The 19,934-nt window shown below is 36.1% G+C and overlaps 1 protein-coding gene across 1 annotated transcript in view; it reads left to right on the forward strand.

Moving 5' to 3' along the window:
- Window positions 1-19,934, forward strand: part of WDPCP (WD repeat containing planar cell polarity effector) — a gene marked incomplete at both ends in the record, with an annotated part of 99,227 nt that overhangs the window by 11,808 nt on the left and 67,485 nt on the right. Inside the window, 3 exons of the mRNA XM_084283393.1 lie at window positions 3,129-3,243; window positions 6,722-6,855; window positions 11,340-11,531. Coding sequence (XP_084139519.1) covers window positions 3,129-3,243; window positions 6,722-6,855; window positions 11,340-11,531 — 441 coding nt within the window. The remainder of the gene's footprint in view (window positions 1-3,128; window positions 3,244-6,721; window positions 6,856-11,339; window positions 11,532-19,934) is intronic.

Below are 19,934 nucleotides of genomic sequence, written 5' to 3' on the forward strand. Positions count from 1 at the left end.
GCATGAGACCAGCCCTACCATTAGAGTGATGCTTTCTGCAAGAAGGGCATAGCTCCCAAAGAAAGGTGGTGTGGAAGAGGCAAGGTGGAAGCTTTATTTTAGTGACTGCACCAGCTCTCTTGTTGGTGCCTAAACTGAAAGATTTAGAGTGGTGTTTTCCTTCTCTGGCTGGCTGATATTCATTGAGAAATTTAGAACTCCTTTTCCTAGAGTATTTATGTAATTTTCCTTGATGAATATGTAGCTCAGTAGCTCGTCAACTTCTGTGTTTCAACCCTCACTTTTTCAACTAGGCTCTTTGGACAATTATAGCTAACCGTAGTCAAACCTTGCTGGACTTACATTATCAAGTTGGAAATAAATTGTGATTTTATCTAATCTAACTTCAACATGAGGATAAATTGAAGTTTTGAAAGATTGTAATAAGAGCTGCATGAGTGTAGCTGTGTCTAACATTTTTACTAGGACAAAACCTTAAAGGACATCTGTCAAGACAGGGAATACTGAAACACTGGATTTATATATTTTTCAAACTAATGCGTAATTAGATTTTATTGGGATGCGAAAAGATCAGTTGTTCCTAACTAATTGATTTCATGTCACAGCTGGGTTTGGTTTCTATTTCAGATATCAGTAGAATTCATTTGCAAACTACTGTGAGTTGACAGGAATATAGACTGGAAAAATATTGGTTAAAAATAGTAGTAAGGTCAAGAAGGTAATTTAAATAGACATATTTGTCCTGTTCTTTGGTACAGAGAGGGCAGAACTGTAATAATACAGCAAAATATACATAACTAACAATTTTCTTAGGTAAATTATTGGGAGCAGAGCATTGAACAAGAAGCATCTCAATTAGATCATTACATTTTGGTTCCCAGCACTTGCATTACTTTAGCACTGTCATACAATGGTTTTCTCCTCTTGACTTTGAAAAGGAAGCATGTAAAACAAAGAGAAAGTGAATAATGTATCCATGAAGATAACGGAGAACCAGAGAAATTATATTATGGCTGTGATGTGTATGAAAAAGAGATATGAGGTATGGGGTCTTACCTAATGAATCTTACTTCCAGCTCAGGATTGCTCCCAAAATTACGTTTTCTTGTGCTTGTCCTATTCATTTTAAAAGTCTACCAAAACTGGGTTCCTGCCACTTTCTTTGGAGATTTATTTTACATTCTAGTAGATCTCCCTGCAGGGAAACTTTCCCGGTGTTTATATACTGGTGTGCTGTACTAAAAAGTATATTGCAACCATGTTTGTTTCCCAGCTGTAGCATAAAGTAGACAGGGATTTTTATGCCGAATTCTACTGCAAGAGTAACTATTTATCTGGTAGCAAGGTTTTTAATAGTACAGAGATTTTGTTTAAAATCTGTTTTTAGGTGAGAAATGGAGGCCTGGATTTCTGGCCTATGGCGAGTCCCTGCTGTGTTTCTTCTGTGGTCCTCCCACAGAACATTTCTTGGGCAAAAAAGATTGTTCAAGTATAAGGCTAGCATAGCCTCTGGTCAAGTGATAATGATTTTTATTATTGTTGTTTTTATTATTTACCAAGTAGAGGGAACCTAACCTAGCTGCCAGAAACCTGAGTCCTTCAGGATTCCTACCGTGTAGAAGGAATTTGTTCTGGTCTGAAACATCCTTAACTTCCATGCTGAGGTCATCTGGTCAAGCAGCTTGCAGGAGCAGAGGTGGAACTGGAAGACGAATTAAAATACGCAAGTGTTTTCAGTTCTGCTGATGAAGATCAAAGTCACACTAGTGAATTTTTCATTGTTTTTACATCCAGGTTTTTGTGGAATCCAACCTTGGAAATGATTTAAATAATTACATGGTCAGGGTTTTTGTTTATTCGTTTATCTTTTTAATATAATAGCACTTTTTTAGTAAAGGTTTTCATATACTCCTGCTACTGGAGTAACTTGGCAAAGTGAGGTCAACTCAAAATGGAGTGGGGAACTGGAACTGTTGTTTTTTTGGTTTGTTTTCTGAATTGTTTTGTTGTAGTAGTTGCATTCAGAAAGTTACTAAGTTTAATGACTTAATTATGCAAAAAGCAATGGTTTTCATGATTCTTCCCACCAAGTGGTATCTCTCTTATGCAAAACATGGCATCAGGAATAGCTGATAAGTATTGTAACTTAGTCTTTGAGATTGTATGTATCATTTAATTGAGATTAATTTGGTAAAAATATTTGGCCAACTCTGAAATAAGCGTCTGACTATTCTGTCCAATAGTTTATATTTCTTCTTTCAAAGAGGGACATCTATAATGGTATGTCAAGGAGTATCTGAATTTGTTAGGAGTTCAGAGTTATCATTGTGGTAAGGCACCATTATTTAAGTTAAACAATATATGAATGATCAGAACTAACCGGGCTAGCAGAAAGGTGCTCTCTTTAATCTCTGAAAATAATAAAAAATTATGTGAAGCACAATTTTATATTCTTTTTTATCCAGGCTATCCAATTATTTATTTTTAAAGAAAAATCAAGTGATGACAGGCACGGTATAAACACACCAGAAAAAAACGATGTTCTGAAGGTCTGTAGATGACTTACAAATTCAGGTCTTAAAAGTGTCTCACATTCAATAGCCCAAACCTGCAGTGTACCAAACATTACTAGATGATACTGAGTCAGAAATCTTGACTCAGCATCCACATACAGAAGCATTTAAATAACAGAAGGCTGCCTTGGCTGAGTTTTTTAATGATGGAAAAAGAAGTAATAGCAACAAATGTAACATAAATTATTTTTTGACGGTTAAGGGTGATCAGCATCATTCCTTTAGTCATTAAGGACAGAATTTTATTTATTTATTTATTTTAAAACAAATTCAGTACATTTTAATCAACATTTGGGGACTTAGCATGCATCATCTTCACTTGTTCATCATTTGTAATTCTCGTAGCCGCATAATTCTGTGTCATATTACACCTCTCTTTTTCATTGAAAAAGCTTTCTAAGTCCTTATAAGACATCTTCACATCTAAGATAAAAGTCTTTTTCATAATTTTGAAAATTAAATTAGTAAGTAACAGACAGCCGCTAATATGTACCTTGGAACGTTTCATATTATTAATGATTCCTGATGTCTTGTTTTCTCGCTTTTTGGATTTAGCTCCTCTTTCATTCAGGAATATTGGTGTCCCTAAGCCTTTCTGGGCCACAGCTGGAGAAAGTGGTGATTGACAGGACCCTGGTGGGGAAGCTCATCTCCGACACCATCAGTGATGGTAATTACACCCACGTGCAAATCAATTGCCTTACATTAACAATGGAGTAGAGAAACAGTATGTCAACAGGTAGACTAATTATTGCCACTGGGGACTTGCAAACACAACAAGTAATTGCATGTAATGCCATAGTTACAACCCTTAGGACTAAGAACACTTTAAGAATAATATTTAACATCAAAGTTTTCAGGCTTGTCAAATATTGAATGGGTTTCTAAAATTCAGTTTCTTATGTGTTTCAGTCACTGGGAACATGCCATTTGAACTTGTGTTTATTTCATAATTGGGAAAATGGGACAGAAACAAACATTAGCCAACTGATTAGTTACATGGGATAGTTATTATTAAAATATTTTCTTATTAGACCACTAGGTATGTGGAGGTGCTCTGATTTAGTTTCTAGATTTCCAGCATCTCACAAGCATGATTAACTAATGACTAACTACAAAGATCTTTTTTTTTAATGTAGGGGAAAACTTAAGGAAATGTACCTGTCTTCAGTAGTTTTATAGAATGGCAATAACTTCCTCGGTGTGTCCCTACTTAGCTCCACTGAGCCTAACCAGCTGTCAGCATCCTAGCATCTGCATGATCAAGAATAAGGAAATTCAATGTGAACCAAACTACATGGGCACTGTCTTCCAAATTCTTAAAAAGGAGACCCAAATTACATCCTTTAAATATGATTATATGCTAGGTTTAGCTTTGATCTTTAATGATTTATATTTGTGCATACCCATGCATCTATTGAATATTGGCCTGGTTATTTCAGAAAGCTGCGATCTGTGTCCCTCTCATCTTTTCTTATCAACTTAAGTTTAGTCCTGCAAAATAAAATTAATAAAACTATGTCAGTAGAATCTTTAGTATCAAAAAATTTAACTAACTTCATTTGTTTTATCAACTAATTAGAGAGTGAACACATTTAGCATCTTGACTCCTTTTTTTCCCTCTTCCCCTAAGTTACTACTAAGACTACAAAATCCAACTCAGATTTTTTCCCTTTGTTTCCAGAGAGAGGTTTTTGTAACTAGAGGTGACAAAAAGTAGGAAAGCATGGAAGCTAAGGTTATACCCAAACTGAAATTGTTTGTAGAATTTATTTATCATATACTGTCTTTTATTTTTTTAGTAAAAAATAAATTATACATACATTGCATTATATTGCCTTAGTATGTTACATAAATACAACTTAAAAAATATTTGTATCTAATAAAATTTAAAACTAAAGCAATAGAAGAGCAACAAATATGTTTTCCTACAGTTATATACTCAAAGTGCTATAAATGAGGTTATGTAATCATTTATCCTTGTATTCACTTATTCAATAATTTCTTTTCCCTCTATTTGTTAATGTGCATGTCTGAAGGTGGAGCAGTGTATCTTCTGTTCAGTAAAAGCAAAGCCACCAAATACTTGCCACTGTAATACATATTTTTATGGACAGTGAAAGAAGATAGTTTTGCTACCCACACAGTAGTGGTAAAAATAAATAAATAAATATATTGAAGGAAGCATACTGAGAACCAAGACATAGTACTGTCCTAGAATAAATTAACTGTAATCCAACAAAATTGCATGTCCTTCCAAATCTAGGTTGGAATCTGGGTTGTGATGTTAATGTTGGCCAAAAAGAACTTGATATTTAATACAAGAAGGCTGTATAACAATAATAGTTTGTTGGTTTTTTTTTAAAAAAAAAAAAAAAATATGTAAGTGTGGTTAAAGGTTACAATCTGCCACAATTACGTCTGAAACGCTATAATTCTAATTATAACTCAGAGTAGCATGCCCTCTTAACATTTGGAATAATAAAGGTCAGATTGCATGCACAAAATACAAAATGAAGATTGCATTTGTAATCCACATGCCTCTCATAAAACACTGTTAATTTTTATTACTATATAGGTAAAAAAAAAAAAAAAAGTTTAATTGGAAATGATGAAAAAATTGCCTTCTTAAAAGACAACGGTGTTTCTCATTTTGTAAATTAATTTGTGGCACTGAGGCCTTGTGGCAGGAGTATGTAGGATATAATTTTCACTGCCCATCTCTTTAGGGTAATCTGACCCTGCAGCATATGGGTTCTCTTCAGGGCGCCTCTCTGAATAGTGGTATAACTGCCCATAGTTACATTCAGGTAGATTTAGTTGGCATCAGAGTTTCTAGGTTTGTTCTTCAGATGGGCATATATTCCATTTATGTTTAGAGTCTGTCTTAGCTTCTAACTTACCACGTCAGATACTTTATCACCATTTATTATTATTATTTTTTCTCCAAAAGCTAGTGTTAATGTTACATTTCAAAGGCAATTATTTGGCTTTAAATTTTACCCTTTAGCATTTGCATACCACATACTTCAGAGCTGTGCCAGTACATGACTATTGGAAAATGCAACTAGTTGTAAAACAGACTAAATCAAAGCAAAGCTGAGTAGCCAGTTTTCACTGCTTATATGCAAGACTCAACTGTCGACAGAAACTACTTAAGGATATTAAAAATACGTTTAAGAATCTAGGACATTAGTCACAAATGCAATTTTTGTTGTTTTTAAGGGGTTGTTCTGCAGGATTATTATTATTTAATTTTATTGTTTTTAATCCAGTTCCAATTTTCTTGTCATGTTTCTGTTAGCAGAGGTTTCTGAGTTTACTTTCTGAAAACAGCTTGCTAGCTTTGCTTTAAACCTGATTCTCATTAACAATTCTTCAGTGATCTGGTACTGGTTACCCTGATGCCTCATTTTGTTCTCAGACATCTCTTTAAATGTAAGCACTGTTTCAATAACTGGATAAGATAACACTTGGGAAAAATCCTAGATAGCACTGTCTAATTAATTTTCATTGTCAAATTAGTTAATCAGTTTTATATTGAACTATTTTGGTCTGTTAATCAGTTTTATATTGAACCATTCAACTGCACTTTCCCAGACTTCAAGGGAGTCTGTTCCATCTTGGTTTTCTGTATTGCTTAAGTACCCACAAGTTAAGCTTTCAACAAGTTCATAACCCCTCTAAAGCATAATTCTGTATGTAGCAGCCACCCAGAGTCTTACAATGTCAGAATTCCAGATACACCCCATGTACTAATTTTCATTTATCATGCTCAATACCAGCAATGCTGTATGAGGTGCTCTTCCAAAATACGACGGATGCTACTGTAAGAAAAACTCTGAAGGCTTGAACCAAGATGAAAATGGATGTGGAACAGGCACATATTTGAATGTAGTGGTAACTTGATATGAGATAATTTATTCAGGTTTATGTAATCTGAGTACTCCCTAAGCTTTATTTCTCATTTCCAAGAAGGCCCAGGCAGAATGACACATTGATGTCTTTTAGGAGATTACAGAGGCTTCAGTGTAATATTTAAGACACTGTCTTGAAAAAATTGCTTTTTGCAGCATCTCAGTGGAGAGTTCAGAAATTTGTTTTCTTACTAGAAACAGGTATTACAGTCGTGACTATTTTTTTTCCAGCTGTTCTTGCAGACAATTTCATCATCTTGTCATTTGAGGACCATAACCAACTCTGCTTCATTCAGTTTACGAAGAAGATGGGTTCTCCTGATGTAAACAGAAGGCTGGAAAAACTCTCTTGTTTGGATTTTAAGGTATAGCTGTCAATGGTGACTGTAAAGGCTACGGTATCTTTATATTACAAATCACTGGCACTCACGGATTCTTTATAGAAGTACAAATTTAAAAACCTTTGTATAACTGATCAGAACAGCTCAAATTGTAAAAATGACAGTTATTGAAAAGTTAAGAAAAATGACATGGCATTCTGAGCTAATGAGTTAAAAATACTGTGCCAAGAGGGATCCAATTTTCTACTGTATTTAGGCTAAGGGCTCAGACACACAGCTAAGTTACCCCTGCTTAACAGATTACCTCGTGTCAGTTGAGCAGCAGTAACTGACCCTTTGCGCATTCTCAGCATCTAACAAGCATGAAGTAAAATCTGTAATGGTAAACCTCAGTGTAAAAGATTTAAGGTAATGTGTTTTGCCTCTTGTTTGCTGTGGGCTAAAAGCACACACATGGTCAATTACTATGGCTCAACCGATATACACAAACTTGTGAAGCTATGATAATTCAGTCATCTGTCTGAGTTCTAAGACTCTGGTAACTCCTTGCAGAAATCTTAATTTTCCCTCTAGTTACAGTAATCGCATTGTTGGGAGAGTTGGTTTTACAATTAAGCCACAGAGCTAGGACTCAAGATACAGAAGCTGAGTTTCTCACCACTGCACAACTATGTGTGTGATCTTAGGCAAGTGATTTGGTGCCTCTGTATCTCAATTCCCCACTTACATTGATTAAAATACTCCCTTTTTGCAGCATTTTAGGTAGGGGTATGTCTATAGCACAGTCACAGCAGTAGCAAAAAGATAGTTTACAGATCGTTGAGCTAGTTTTAAACTGACTGGCTTGGTTGTCAGTAGAAACGAGTTCATCTCAAGCTAAATTATGCTGCATCTTGAGTGGGTTGGTCTATGTAGGCATAACGTATTTGCACCACAAGCTCTTTGGCTTCAGGACGGTGTAACTCTGACCTTAGGTGGAAGTGCTTGGCACTACAACAGTATAACAAAATAATCAGCCAAAGGCAATTAACTTTAAACAGGTAGAGGAGGTAAAGGGCTGAGCCCAATCACTTCAAGAAAGAAGCGGAGGCAAGCCTTTGCCTAAGGAAGGTAGAAAGATGTAGTGAGCAAAAGAGTTTGTATTTATTTATTTACAAAATGGTTTGTATTTATTTCAAATTGAATAAATGTTAAGGAAAACAATCTTGTGCTAGCAAATATTTTTCCCTTGACAACCCCTTAGTAATTTGCTTCGTCACATAAGGGAATGTGCAACTTCTAGGCAAGCTTTTTAAGGATGTGTTTAATTTAAGTTTTGCCATAGTACATTTTAACTTGCTTGGTAGAAATACTTTCTGCTAGGATGAATATCTAATACATTTTCCAGGCTGTTTCAGTTCAGGGCCTCTTTTCAGCAATGACTTGTGTTTGCGAGATTGATCCAACCTCTATAACGTGGATTTGAGACAGTTCACTGTTCACCAGGAACTGAGCTGATACGTAGTTTACTTTAAAATGATGTGCACTTGTGCCTGGCCTATGGTGTTGTGCTTTAGAAGCAAGGTTGGTGGGTGGTGGTGGTTTTTGTTGCTGTTGTTGTTTTTTTAATAGCACTAAACTCTAAGAAATTGTGGTGAGCTGAAGATTGCCTTCATTACATTGTAAGGGTCATAGCTGCTTGCTTCATTTAGGTTTAGAAAATATATTTTCATTGTAGGTATCGCTGTGCACATTTTGGATCTAATGGTTATGGCAGTTTTTCTTGGGAAAAAGGAAAGCCTAATCCATAGAAAACTGTCTCTGCCCTAGGAAACCAGAAATATCTGCTGGACTCCTTAATAGGGTTGTTACGTTCTGTTCTTTGCTGACACAGCTGAGCTTCTAGAAACACCTCCAATGTTAACTTTGCTTTCTCTTGAAATCAGTGGGAATCGCTGTGGATTATTTCTTTGCCAGCCAAAAAAAAAAAAAGCATTTGCATTTTTTAATTGAATATTCTTTTGTGTGGAGCTTGCTAGTTAGGCAGCTAAATATAATTTTTATTATCTTCAGAATAGCACTAGTGTGAGCCAGCAGAAACTATTATTCACAACTGCAATAATATTATGTCAGCTCTCTGCACTGAATTAGAGTTCTCCATGGCTGTTCTTGGTCAAGCTTACAAAAGCTAAAAGATCACAGACAAAGTCAACAGTAGTGTTGCTACCAGCAGTAACAAGAGAAACAAAAGATATTCCTTAATTGCAAATGTGCAAACAATATACACTTAAAACAAAAACAGTTTCTTAGTTTTGATTTTTTTTTTCCAAGAGAAATTGAATTAAAAGGTGGCTTGCAATGGTACAGAACTACCATGGGATTGAAATAGAGAACAAAGATTCAGGAAATTTGAGTGTAGCCTTCATCTCTGCCTCTGACATTCAGGGTAGCCTTGAAAAATGTATGTAGTATTTGAGTTTTAATCTCTGATTCTAAAAATGTTTTCTAAAAATTGCTTACAATCATATGTAACGATATAATTAAACTTCTGTCTTAGTTAGATTGTAATTTCTTTGATACGTGGACAGATGTATGTTCACATTGTCCGGTGTCCAGCCGAATGGTGGACAAAAATTGGCAGGGACGTCTAGGCAGTACTGGACTGCCAGAGTGCCATTAATAATGAGACCAAGTCAACCATGCTTCTCCCATCACAGTTTGATATTTATCCAAAAGTTAATTTTTCACACATTACATACCTGAATAGAAGAATTTCTTTCTCCTCTTCTTTTCTAAGTGATACCGCCTTAAATCTTATTTACACTTTGAAAAAAGTAAGAAAGAATTATTGTATGAACCACTATAGTCTTGAAGTACAGCAAAATAAAAACACAACTGTTATCATTTGCCTTTTCTCAGTGGCATTAGTCCATGTTTGAAAGTGTAATGTTTAATGCAAGAGGTAAAGTTATATGCAAAGACTGTTGTCTGTTACTAGACGTGAAATTGTTACCAACAATTTTAACGCTGTTAACACTGCAGTACAGCACGAATTAATATCTGTGAAAGTATTTGTGGTGTTCCACCCTAAGAACATGTCGCTACCAAATTCACTATTTGTACGTAGTTTTAATTCAAATAGAAGTTACTTGTTCACTTTTATGTGTGCTTTATACTATTAAATAGAATTTTGACAAGTAAAACAGGATATTCTGAAAATATTGGTCTTTTGCAAGTTTTTCACATCTGTGTTTTTTAATCCATTTCAATTTACTGAAGGAGACAGTACAAGGAGTTAAATGTTTACCATGAGAGAACAACATTGGTAATTACTTTGATTTCAGTTCCTTTTGATGTGTATTCAGGGGATGAAGAGGTCAATAATATTATGACCATGCAAATAGAAAAGGGTTCTTTTTGACCATATAAAAAACAGCAAAGGATTATTAAAGCATTAACCTTGATTTTAATGGCCTTGGTTGAGTGGTGAGATCACAATTTGGATGAGCCTGATTATTTACTAAATACAATACATAAATGCAACGGGTTCTTAACACCCATTGCACTCTGGCATTATCGCATTACTGCCATCCTTTGTTGCCTTGCAGACAGGAATATGAAAGCAATCTGTCATGTAGTGAGACTGGCTCCAGAAGCATTTCTCTGATAAGAAGACCCCCTGCCCTTTGCTAGTGTCTGGTCCAGTAGGCTTAGCCATGCGCTTAATCCCCAGAAAGTGGTTCGATTATTGCTGACCAGCAATGGCAAGATAGTTTTTTTTTCCCCTAGCTATCAACCTTCCATTAATTCCTTAAGCAGAAATGCGGTGCAATCTATATTTCCTTGGCATGTGTCACCCAGATGGTGCACTGCTCATGTTTTCAAATAACCATGCTCCAAAATAACGGAGTTTGAATAATAAATTCCACAAATCCTTCCTGAGAAAGAGGCACAATTCTCAAGAGCTGCATAAACTTTACGCATGATGCTGTAGCTCATCCACATTATGCAGAAAAGTATATGTTCTCTTGCAAAGCAGATATTTGTATCTGGATTCCTTAATTTAGGGAGCAAAAAGAAAGATATACGTTTGCTCGAACACTGTAGAATATATTTAATATTCGATTATGTCTTAAACACTAGCCTTCGTTCCCTGGTCAGCTTCGCAGAACTTGTCATTTAATATGGCTAAGCTTAAATCCTGTGTATAGGTCGATGCTGTCAAGCAACCATGACTGTACATTTTGGTATTGATTGGAGTCATTGCAGTAAATTCCTTCTTAACTCACATTCCTTTCCTTCCCAATCCCCTCCCCATAGATAAAAGTGTGAGCATGTCTCTTTCTGTCTGAGGAGATATTTTTCACATTTACAGACAGCCTATATGGAGATATATGTACACAGTCCTCTGTGTATATATAGGTTCTCTTTCACACGTCCAAAGTAAACACTCCCAATTGCTCCTACTGTGCTATTTTATCACCGTAAATATTTCCTGCTTTTTTTTTTTTTTTTTTTTCTTCCATCAGATTTCTTACATTGATATACCTGGACCAGAAGGTAGAAGGATGAAACGTCACCTGGCAATAAACTGTTTGCAAGACATGGTCATTTGCTGGTGGTCAGCAGCTAGTGATGGAGCATGGCCTTGGTCTCCTATTTCCTCTGAGAGGGACAGAGCCAACCTATTGCTATTAGGCTGTGCACATGGCAAACTGGAGGTAAAGTTCTCAACTCTCTTGTTACATGATTTTGCAGAAATTGCTAAAGAAATAGCTATTCAAATTAAATGCATTTGCTGGTAGACAAAAAGAAACAGTTTAAAATGTTGACAGAGGAAGAGAGGAAAAATTAAGATCAGCCATCCTGATCTTAAAACAGAAGTTCGTTATTTAATTGAAAAAACACATTATTTACTATGTTTAATATTTTCACATCAAAATTGGCAATCTGAGAAATGAAGCACGGAAATTAGGTCTTTAAAACAGAATAGCTTTGGAGCTGCTACCACTAAACACTCTTTAACCTGATTTATAAGCTGTATCTGTTGCATGTTGTTCTCCAGTGCAATTATTTTACATTATCTGCAATGTTAACTGATAGGTATTTCTTAATCTACTTCAAATGCTTTATTACAAACTTCAAGCTACACCCAGATGCTGCTTAAATTGTTGTGGGTATTAATCAAATTAGGGAATGTTTTCTTGGAGAAAAACTCAAAATTCCCCAACTACAGGTGGAAATGTAAGTTATTGGTTAGAATAGGGCTACAGGCTGACCCTCCTCCTGATACTTGCTTAGCTTACATTTTTGGGCAGGTGTTTCCATTTCATCTATTTCGTTTTTATTTTACATGTTTAAGAATCCGCTATTTGAATCTAGTTTTTTATGTTAAGTAAAAACTTTTAAATGAAGTTATCTGGGCATATTTTGAAAAGAACTACAGCTTGAATTTAAACTGAATAAGCTGATTTGGACTAACTTCTTATTTAGATGCTCCTATATTTAGAGTTTTATTTTCAGTTTAGTTTAAGCCAATTCTAGTATGGAGTAAAAAGGCACTGACTGTGGGAGAAGAGCACAAACTTGAGGATCAGCTGTGGAATAGCTGTTCTGTGGTAGCTATTATAGGCTATGTCCCTGTAGGGAAAAGCCCAAAGTAACACTTTAGAATAAGCTGCGCTTATAAACAACATTCTCTTCTCTTTAATTTGGGAAAATGTAAATGTTTTAATGTCTTGGAATTATTACTTTGATAACTAGTATTAATTTCAGTGAGGGTTTTTTTCCCTTGGGATTTTCTATGTATATTGAAAGCAAAAGAGAAAAGGTAGTTGAGAAAGCTTTTCTTATTTCTGTCATTAATCACTGTAGAATTTAAGTTTAAATCACCTCCAGTTCTGCCTTCTTTATTTCTTTTCAATTGACCTCTCTCCACTAGTGGTCATCTTTGACTCATCTTTCTCTTCTGCCTGATACACACCTGCAGTTCTCAATTTCCCCTGCAGCTGTGCCCAATCACATATAAAAATGACTCTGGTAGTTAAAACATACATCTGTACTTTGTAAGCTTTTGCAGCCTAGTCTCCTGTGCGAGTTTCATATTATGAAACGTCATCCTACTAACAGCTTGGATCTAATTTCTTACTGTAACATCCATATGTCCTGGTTCTGACAGCGACATTCCCGTGCCATTCATTTCCTTGCCATATCTCTGTATGTTCTTCCAGGGTGCTCCCTAATTTCAACATAGCATTTTGAGATCTCTATTTTCTGAGATTATTTTTTTTAAGACTCATTTCTTCTATGAAATTCACAGAAACTACCCATTTGGTTTAAAGCTTTCTCCATTTTACATATTATAAGGAGATTCCAAATCACAGCATCACTCTGCATCTTTCAGTGCACTTTGTTTTATCCTTTTCTGGTTTAGACTTTAAGTTGCTCAGGGCTGAGTCTGTCTAGTGTAGTCCCAAGCACATCACTGGTGCTTAGCACAATAAGGGTAATAAGCATTCACTGAGCCTTTAGGCCTAAACTCATAATCCTTTTAATTTAGCCCATATTGTAATATAAATATAAGGAAATTATTTTAAAAAGCAGAACAGCCAAATTTAACTGTTCCGTTGCTTTCCTTTTTCTCATCCTTTGTCTGCACTTGTCTGTTTTAATTCTAAACTCTTCAGATGATTTTTTTTCCCATGTTTGTCAACAAAACACTATGTCACTGGTATGGAAAATTCAGTCACATATAAATAACTTTTTTTTTTTTTTTCTGTTTGTAAATTAGTCTGTCCCACATATTTATCTCTTGGAAGCTCAAGACACTCTGCCTGTACGTTTTTCCTATATATCCATGACATGCAAACTATAATCCTGTGTTTTTTTTCTTTTTTTTTTTTCCTTGATTTCTCTAGTACCACTTATAGGTGGTAGTTACATTTCCCTTCACAGACCAGGGGATGTTGTAACCCAGCAGCTCTAGAAATAGCATCAATCCCCAAGCTGCAATTAACTTAAGTACATCTTTACCCTCCAGAGTCTTAGAGGGGAACTTTAATTTAACACCTTTAAATTCTGAGTATCATGGAATAGCTTAAACAAGAGCCAAAATATAGTTAGCATTATTAGACAGCTTCTGAACAGTTACTTTCTAGGTCAAGTAACATAAAAAATACAGTGTTTCTGTAAACATGATTATTTACCTCTCTTTTCCTCTACTATCTTACCATTTATAGTGTTCTTCAGATATAGACCTGGAATAAAATGCTGTCATGCCATTGTTATGCCTTAAAGTAGATACATATTTATCATATCTTGACCAATATTGTGAGTTTTCTCCCAAATAAATGATTATTGTCAACAAAAGAATGAGAAGAAGAATGAGCTGATTCAATTTAGGGAATTTATCAAAAAAGAAGCCCATAAATGTCTAGCTGTTTGGGGTTATGAAAAAGAAAACCAAGCCTGAGGAAATGAATGGGTGCTACCCACAGCCTTTCTACAGCACAATAGTTCTGACCTACAGAAACCACAAAGAGATCTGCCAGGTACTGACACTTATTGTTGTGGCAGAGCAAATGTAAATGATACTGCTTCCTCCCTGGAAGAATTTTCTGAGCGGTATTTGCTGTCCACCCCAAGACTGCTTGTTAGGAGGAGGACAGGAATAGCCCTGGGACAAGACAACCCAACCCCCTTGTCATGATAATATCCTCTAACTACACATTATGCTCTGGAGTGATTCACATTCACTTACAGTATTTGGGCTATGGTGTACTTAAGCAGCATTTCAACTTAATGGGGGAAATCCATTTTACATTTTAAATACCTTATAAATGTGTTTGGAATTGTGCTGTATGGCCTCATGTCTTAAGATTTGCTACTATTAGGCTAAAATTAGACATTATCCCCTTAAGAACAAAAACAACTTTTTCCTTGCAAATCTTGACTTATTTTACTTTCTTCATTCTTTTTTTTTTTGTTTGTTTGTTTTTGTTTTGCCAGAGATCAGTATTTGCTCTGTTAAATGCTGTAGGATTTGATTAGGAATCCTCCCCTGAAGACATAATAATGTTTTTCTGGTTAGCATATGACTGCAGTGGTGTGTGATGTATGTTGTGCATGCACTCATGTTGCTGCAGGAGTATTTGTTGAACCTTTGTCTGCTTTCATGCATGTATTGGTTTTCTCTGGTAAACCCATCCATTCTCCCATTTATTTATTTAATTGTTTGTTTGTTTCTTCTTTGTCGAAGTACCAATGATCAAGGACATTATTTAAATTGTCTCCCTGTAGAGATAATGCTGGCATTTTGATTTTGAAAGCAGAAGAAGAATCTTCCAGAAATCATTTCAAACAATTTGCTGTGAATAAATAAGATCGGATCTGAAATCATCCTTGGATTAAATGCTTTGAGAGAAAGCCATGTTAAAATCAACTTGAACAGCAAACATAAATTAATAGGAGGTGATGATGCCAAGGCTCAGTTACTGTAGTAGTTTGCATTTGTCTTTACCATGTTTATTTTCACTCCATTTAGTGCTAGTACAAATCACTGAAATTATACTTCAATCTTGCGGAAAAAATAATTTTCCTGAGAGAGAACATTATTTTTCTTTCTCCCACAAGGTGTAATAGTTATTTCCTCCACACTATGCCACAAACTTGTGAAATACAGCAGACCTTTTATGAGTGAGCTATCCTACAGTTACTGTACTACTCAGAGAAACATCTACCGGGTGACTGAATAGCTGAAATACCTCTCACATGCATAGAGCAGAGAATGTAAAATCCTTGATGTCACACTGGGTTAAGGGTTTAATGAGTAATACAGGATAAATATTATGATGATAACTTTTGAAAGAAAATCAAAACTAAACATTGGCTGAAGATCTAGATAAGAATGCATGTGGGACTGTAAATGCAATGCAGCCAAGTAAGTTGGAGTAGGAATCGTGCATTTTTATTTAGAAGAGTTTAAAAATAGGGTGTTTTTTCTTCCTTCTTCACAGTGCTGTCTTTAAAATTATTTTACCATAGTGTGCACTACACTTCGCACTTTACATTTCTAATTAAAGTGTTTGTTGTTATTTGCAGCCTCACTGTGTGAAATTAAACAAGCATTTTTTTAGCATCCATAAAATAAATCAAACACTTTTCTCATCTGAAAGGCACACAATCCAGTCACAGCAAGCTTATTTCTGTTTCTTTTGTTTTCTTTCTTTTTTTTTTAATCTACTTGGTAAGCCAATTTTCTGCTTAAGAACTACTGTTTTAAACTCATACTTGTTTTGATATGTGGGTTTTATCCTTCCCCAGTACTCCATGCAAAATACTTCAATTTTAAGTGTTCAAAGATTTGCACTAAAGAGACCGATACCGCTTACACAACCTAGTGCTATTGGTTTTTTTCACACATAAAAAGAAAGAAGGTATGTTAACTAGCATAATTCAGGCCTGTTAGTTACAAAAATTAACAGATTCCTTGACTTGGATTATTATGATTTCTGAATTGGGTTTGAGAAGTTGGCATGTATAGCATCCTTCGTACTGCTGATGACTGCAAGGGGAAAATGATATAAATGTGCAGTAGTGATGCTTGACTGCTGTATTGATAAGGGAAATGTGCATAAATGATGTGGACAGTATTTAAATACATTTATTATACTTCTGTAACATATATGTCTCAAAACTAAAAAGCACTTTTAAGAAAAATGTATTTATTTTACAGACAGTAATTGGTTTTACTGCGTGCAAAGTACTTCCAGAAACGTTCATTTGAATTCCAAGGCTAAGTGCTTGGTCCAAGATTTATGGAAAGCACTTAACGTTGAATAGGATTATACGTGTCACAGTGTGGTATTATGGCTTTGTCTTTTTCGATCTACTGCCCTGTCCCCTGCTCCACAATTCTGACAGTTGTCCTACCCACTGCTGAGGGAAGTCCTCCAGTTTTACCTTCCCCTTCCTCGCAAAAATGTTGGTTTTGTTAACTGGAGGATATATTGTGATTTTAATGTTCCCGTCTTGAGTTCCAGAGAGTTCAGAACTGCTGCTTGCCAGGAAGGAATCCCAGTGGATTCCTTCATATGGATTGTTAAAGCATTATGTACGTAACATTTACTAGCATGTGGCTACTTAACAGATGGATAAACAATTGGCAGGTAATGGTGTACCATCTTCTTGGGGGGAAAAAAAAAAAAAAAGAAGTTGTTTTGATTGTTAGTCTGTGTTTCATAGAATCATACATGTAAAATGGTTTGGGTTGGAAGGGACTGGGTAAAAATTACCCAGTTCCCCCTGCCATGAGCAGGGACACCTCCCAACAGACCAGGTCACACAAAGCCTCATCCAGCCTGGCCTTGAGCACCTCCAGGAATGGAGCATCCACAGCTTCTCTGGGCAACCTGTGCCAGGGCCTCATCATCATCATAGTAAAGAATCTCTTCCTTATATCTAAACTAAGTCTACCCTCTTTTAATTTAAAGCCATTCACCCTTGTCCTATCACTACACACCATGATAAAGAGTCCCTCTCCAGCTTCCAACTGTAAGGAACACTTTTTTCATAAGTGTTATCTTAGCCTCATTAACATGCCTCTGTAGTGGCATGTCTCTGCTTTAGTTCTTCAGTTAGTGGCATGAAGAATTATTAATAAAAGTAATTCCTGTCAGAGAAACTCAAATCTTCCCTCTCAGATGAAAGAATATCCATTTTTCCCCCTCAGAGTGCCAAATACCAGTTACATTCAGCAAAACAGGAAACCAGAACAAAGAGGTCTCTCGGCTTGCAACTCTTCCTCCAAGAGGCAAATGAGGCCACTGACGCGTGAGAAGCACTTTATCGGTTCCAATCTAAGGAAAAGCGTTTCTCTTGTTTTCAGCCAGAATATGAACAGTAGTCTCTAGAAAACTTTCATTTAAGCCTAATTTGTTTAAACAGTATGTTAAAACATCTGTTTTGAGATACAGCAAATAGTCTTCCTCTCCTCTCAGGAATATTTCCCTAGTGTAGAATTTCTCTGCATACAGCAACCAGCCCTACCCAAGACTTCATTTCAAGGATCTGCTTTCAAAATTACATGCAGGTAGGAAGCTTCTCATCTCACGGCTCGTTAATTTAGGCCTTCCAAATTAGAAGGCTTTACTTTATTTTAAATTCAAGGTAATGAGCAACATTTTGTCCCTCTATTGCTCTATCATGGCAGAACAAAAGTATTAATTGTATTCCATTTGGTTGCTGACTTTCAAATGATCAGATAACAACATTTATTTTTCTGTTACTATTTCCATTGCTGTTTTCCAGTAGTTACTCCTATGGAGTTGAAAAATCCATGACTCCCATGTTTTCCTCTCTGTTGTCTTAAGCTTCAAGGCCAGTCTCTCTTCAGAATTTAACAGTGCTTTCAGTCTTTCATCTCTCAAATGCTTGATTAGTGTGTGTATCTTCATGATTTTCTTGTCGCTTGTGAGATGTCCAGAGAAGAGCACTGGTTTGGGATCAAAATGTGTAGGTGAATAATGCAGTGCATTGAAACCTGCCACAGGAAGACAGAAATCTGAGTCCCAGAGGGCCTCAAGGCTCATTTCACTGAAGTTATGGAAGCTTTGAAGACTTGCTTGGGCAAGACTTCTATTTCACATATTTGAAAGGCAGCTATCTGGGTCTCTATGCATAGTCTTAGGGAAAACTGCAGAACAAATAACACTTCACCTTGTCTTTATTTGGGGTTACAGAGCTCTGTGGTCACAGTAATCCTCTGTCCACAATAACCTCTTTTACAGGTTGCCTTGCTATGCAATTTAACACCCTAATAAGCTACACATTTCAAGCCGTTCTAACACCAAACCGCTGCACAGTAGCCACTGCACGTTTTGTGGGCTTAAATGACTAGCTGCAGAGGCTAATTCATTGGTGAGCGATTGGAGCAGGTGAGAAAAGGGTTTTCAGCCTTTATAACTGATTTCATCTTTTATTTCCTTTTTGGTATATTTTTTATTGATCGCTACTCTTGTTTGAAATCAGCTCCCCTGGTTTTCACAAGATGGGTGCATTGACTTCTGTATTAGATGCTTTCGCATCCAATATTTTGTTTCTTGCCTATTAAGTAGTTCTTACTGTGTCCCTAACTACACATCTTATACTAGCTAAGACTTTTGTATTAACAAGCAGCTGGTTTGCAGCCACAGAATGGCAACAATCCTTTTTTCTTGCTGCTTCTTGCAAAAGAAGCCCTTTTACTCTCAAAATAAGTAAACTGTCAGAATGAAACATCATAATCAGTCTGATCAGCATCCCAAATAACTTGCTTATAAATTCATTATGTGCTTCTGAAGTAATGGGTGGTATGCCAAAAAAACTTCATTTCTTATTCTCCTCCTTTGCAAGATGAAAGGCTAAGTTGTATGTTCAGTTGGTCTAGTGATCTGTGGAAATCAACTTTAAACTGCTTGAGTACTTTGTGTGCATTTCTGTTTTCAGCCTGAAATTTCCAGATTTCCTCCATCTCCCTTTTTGTTACCCCTTCCTGTGTAAATAGTACTTGTATACCACCTGGACTCAAAAGAAGGGGCCTTTAGTGGCAGGTCAGCAGCTATAATTTATAGTGTGAATAATGCTATCGGTATACCTGAGGGTGGGGTTTGGCTCCATTTGACATTTTCCTTTCACTGTTTCCCTCTGCATGAACAAACACCAGCATGTTTCTGACCAACTTCCACTACTCTTACTCTTCTAGAGACGTTGGTTTCCTTTCTCTCTTTTAGAGAAATAGCTTTTTATAAGCCATTTTGTAACTTTTTTTTTTTTTACCACTAGTACTCCATCACTCCCTGCTCCAGTCCTGTACAATACCTCTCCAATACCTCTCTCAAACACACATATTGTAGACCATGAAACTTCATTGGACTCCACTGTTGCCTCCATCATTTTATGGCATTTTGCATGCTTCCACACTACAAATTCTTTTTCTTTGCCCGCTGTTTTCTTTGGTTCATATTCTGCCTTTGTAGTCTTCCATTTTGTTCGGCCTTCAAGTACCCCTAAACTGTCCCCATTTTCTACTATCACAAATTCATTCTGTGGCACCAAAGAGCATCTACCACCTACTCGCTTGGCAATGT

Source organism: Netta rufina, assembly GCF_964035555.1.
Source record: "Netta rufina genome assembly, chromosome: 3".
Taxonomy (NCBI): Eukaryota; Metazoa; Chordata; class Aves; order Anseriformes; family Anatidae; genus Netta; species Netta rufina.